This window comes from Photinus pyralis, unplaced genomic scaffold, assembly GCF_008802855.1.
Source record: "Photinus pyralis isolate 1611_PpyrPB1 unplaced genomic scaffold, Ppyr1.3 Ppyr1.4_LG4, whole genome shotgun sequence".
Classification (NCBI taxonomy): Eukaryota; Metazoa; Arthropoda; class Insecta; order Coleoptera; family Lampyridae; genus Photinus; species Photinus pyralis.
The window spans coordinates 31,261,677-31,264,655 of NW_022170511.1; the positions used below are offsets into that span (position 1 = coordinate 31,261,677).

At 38.6% G+C, this 2,979-nt stretch overlaps 1 protein-coding gene across 1 annotated transcript; it reads left to right on the plus strand.

Moving 5' to 3' along the window:
* The first annotated feature begins 894 nt into the window (after positions 1 to 894).
* Positions 895 to 2,720, plus strand: LOC116169080 (uncharacterized protein F54H12.2-like). The gene is made up of 2 exons (XM_031485107.1): positions 895 to 1,261; positions 1,480 to 2,720. Exons 1-2 carry the CDS (start codon positions 895 to 897, stop codon positions 2,718 to 2,720), a joined length of 1,608 nt encoding a protein of 535 aa, XP_031340967.1.
* The last annotated feature ends 259 nt before the right edge of the window (positions 2,721 to 2,979 follow it).

The following is a 2,979-nucleotide window of genomic DNA, read 5'->3' on the forward strand; positions in this document are numbered from 1 at the left end:
AAGTATTTGGTCAAGTGGAAAGGATATAGTGAAAAATTCAATTCTTGGATATCTGCATCAGAACTAAAAAAGATATGACGGAGGAATTTTATGCAACCTTATTGAGCAATAGTTCCATGGAATACTTCCCCAGCAATACGACGTCAAACTTTGTAACACAGCTACCAAAACGTACCTATAAGATTAAATGGGCGGTGGTGCGTTGGTGTTTCGGAAATTCAGTACCCGTGTTCGTTCGCGTCAATAAGTGAGATCGATAATTTAATATATTATAGAGTAACACCTCCGGAAGATTTATCTGCAAAAAGAGTGTTAAAAAACGCGGCGGACTTTTTTCGTGATGACTCCGAGCAAATAACGTATCACGCTAACGGCTGGCATGTAATTCGTTTTGCATCAGGGAACTACGATACTGTCGAGGATGTAGTTAGAGAAATGAATAAGCATGAGATTATAGGAAGATTGGTGACTTTAGAGTATTACACTCTTACTAAACGTGTATCAGTTCAAATTAAGACAGAAACACTCTCGATACTGGGTTTTTCAGAGCGTCTTGCTTTACAATTGGGATTTCGTCCCGAACAAAACATTGTTCAAGATCCAGTGCCACCCCATCCCGCCAGCATTTGGATTGCCCTCACAAATGTTCATCTATTGCGATATTGTAGAACCACAAATCGTGGGGAACGTTGTATCTCCACTAATGCGAATAGTTAATATAACTGCTGAAAATTACAATTACGGCTGTCATAAGGATGTTGTGTTCTCCCCAACGCACTATATACCTGTGATGATAAAAGAATTTGAAAATATTGAAATAAACATAAGGACTGATACTGGACAATCAATGCCATTCGAGTTTGGAACATTGAGCTTGAAGCTACATTTTAAGAAATGGGGTGTCCATACCAACAGTACTACGTAAATCAAGCCGGTACTGGCATTGGTACGATTTATAGGGGGTCACCGTATCAAAGAGGTCATGGGATAGGGAGCTGGTTAGGTGGAGTGTTTCGTAGTATTTTACCATTGTTTAAATCCGGAATGCGTGCAGTTGGGAAAGAAGCTTTACGAACCGGTACGAATGTACTAGGCGATATAATCGAGGATAAGCCTATCAAGGAAGCGTTTCAAGATCGAATTCACGAAGCAGGAAGAAATCTAAAACGCAAAGCCGATGAAAAAATTGATACATTGATGCAAGGATCTGGTTATAAAACACCTCACATACCCAAACTTGATCAGTTTAAAATTGCAAGTCGTAAGAAAACTACATCAAGAATTAAAAAACCTACAAAGCCCAAATTTAGTGACATATTTTCAAAGCAATAAACATGGCATTCCTTCACGCGCAGTCTTGTGAGTGCATAAAATCAGAGCTGGATTTGTTCGCACTGCCAGCTACTCAAACAAGTATTGAAAGTGGCGAATGGGTTTTTTACAAACCTTTATCCTCGTTAACCGATGATGCTCCGATAGAATTCGTAATCCCCGGAAGCGGGAATGATTATTTGGATTTAAGTCACACTATGCTCTATATCACGGCAAGAATTGTAAAACAAGATGATTCAATATTGGGTGTTGGAGATGTTGTAGGTCCAGCCAACAATTGGTTACACACGCTGTATAGCCAGGTGGAGATATGTTTAAATCAGAAATTGGTGTCGCCACCTAATAACACATATGCGTATCGTGCATATATTGAAACTTTGCTAAATTATGGTTTGGAAGCCAAAACATCACATCTGGGGTGTTCATTGTGGCACAACGATACACCAAAAAAAATGGACACATTAACAGCAGATAACGTAGGTTTCACTATACGTCAAGCCGCAGCAGCCGAGAGTAACATGATAGAGATGATTGGACATGTCCATGCCGATTTGTTTAACCAAGAAAAATTTCTCATAAACGGTGTTGAAATGAAAGTTAAATTTGTGAGATCCAGAGATTCGTTTAACTTAATGGCTGGTGCAGGTGCAACTTATAAAGTAAAAATTGTCGATGCCAATTTGCTGGTACGAAGAATGAAGATAAATCCTACAATTCTTCTCGCTCACACTAAAGCATTAGAAACGTCCGCCGCAAAATATCCTATTACTCGAACCGATGTAAAAGTGTTAACAATACCAACCGGAATACAGCGTAAATCTTTAGATAACGTCTTCCTTGGACAGTTGCCAAAACGTTGCATAATCGGTTTTGTATCCAATAAAGCGTTTAATGGCGATTACGCGTCTAACCCTTTCAATTTCCAAAACTACAAGATTAATTACATGTCCCTGTACATCGACGGACAGCAAATTCCTTCAAAGCCGTTGCAACCTGATTTCACACGGGCAGGATTATACGTACGGGCATATCATACTTTATTTTCGGGGACGGGTATTCATTTTTTGAATGAAGGAAATAACATATCGCGTTTAGATTACCCTCACGGCTACTGTTTAACTACCTTTGACCTGACACCTGATTTATCCGCTAACGCCACAACACATTGGAATTTAGTTAGGAATGGTTCATTGCGCATCGAAGTTGGATTTCAAGATGCGTTAACTGAAACAGTAAACTGCTTGGTATATGCGGAGTTCGACAATGTCATTGAAATCGATAAACACCGAAATGTTAACGCAGTTAAAAGAGAAATCTCAAAATTGCGTACATTGCATAGTCTTACGCACATCAATAAGTTCGAAAAGCAGAAAAATAAATTAAGCTGATATCCTACGTATGATTTCACTAATAATAATAAATAAAAGATCAGTTTATACGAGTCCTTAGCCAGTTTAAATGTTTTCTGCAATGGATGCATACGTCGATATGCAAGGTTTCCGAGGTGCTCTTAATGAGTTTATACCCAAAGAAATTTCGATTGTTTCCTCGGAGGGTCCGAAATGCACAACTCTGTTAATAAAACCCCCTCAAAATTATAGTATTACTGCAACTATGAAAAAAAGAGATTCGATATTTAGAGGATTA

Excerpts from the sequence above, each read along its gene's own strand:
- LOC116169080 (XM_031485107.1), top strand. The coding sequence starts at position 895 with ATGGGGTGTCCATACCAACAGTACTACGTAAATCAAGCCGGTACTGGC. Across the intron at positions 1,262-1,479 it reads TCAGTTTAAAATTGCAAGTC|AATTCGTAATCCCCGGAAGC; the intron begins GTAAGAAAACTA and ends ATGCTCCGATAG.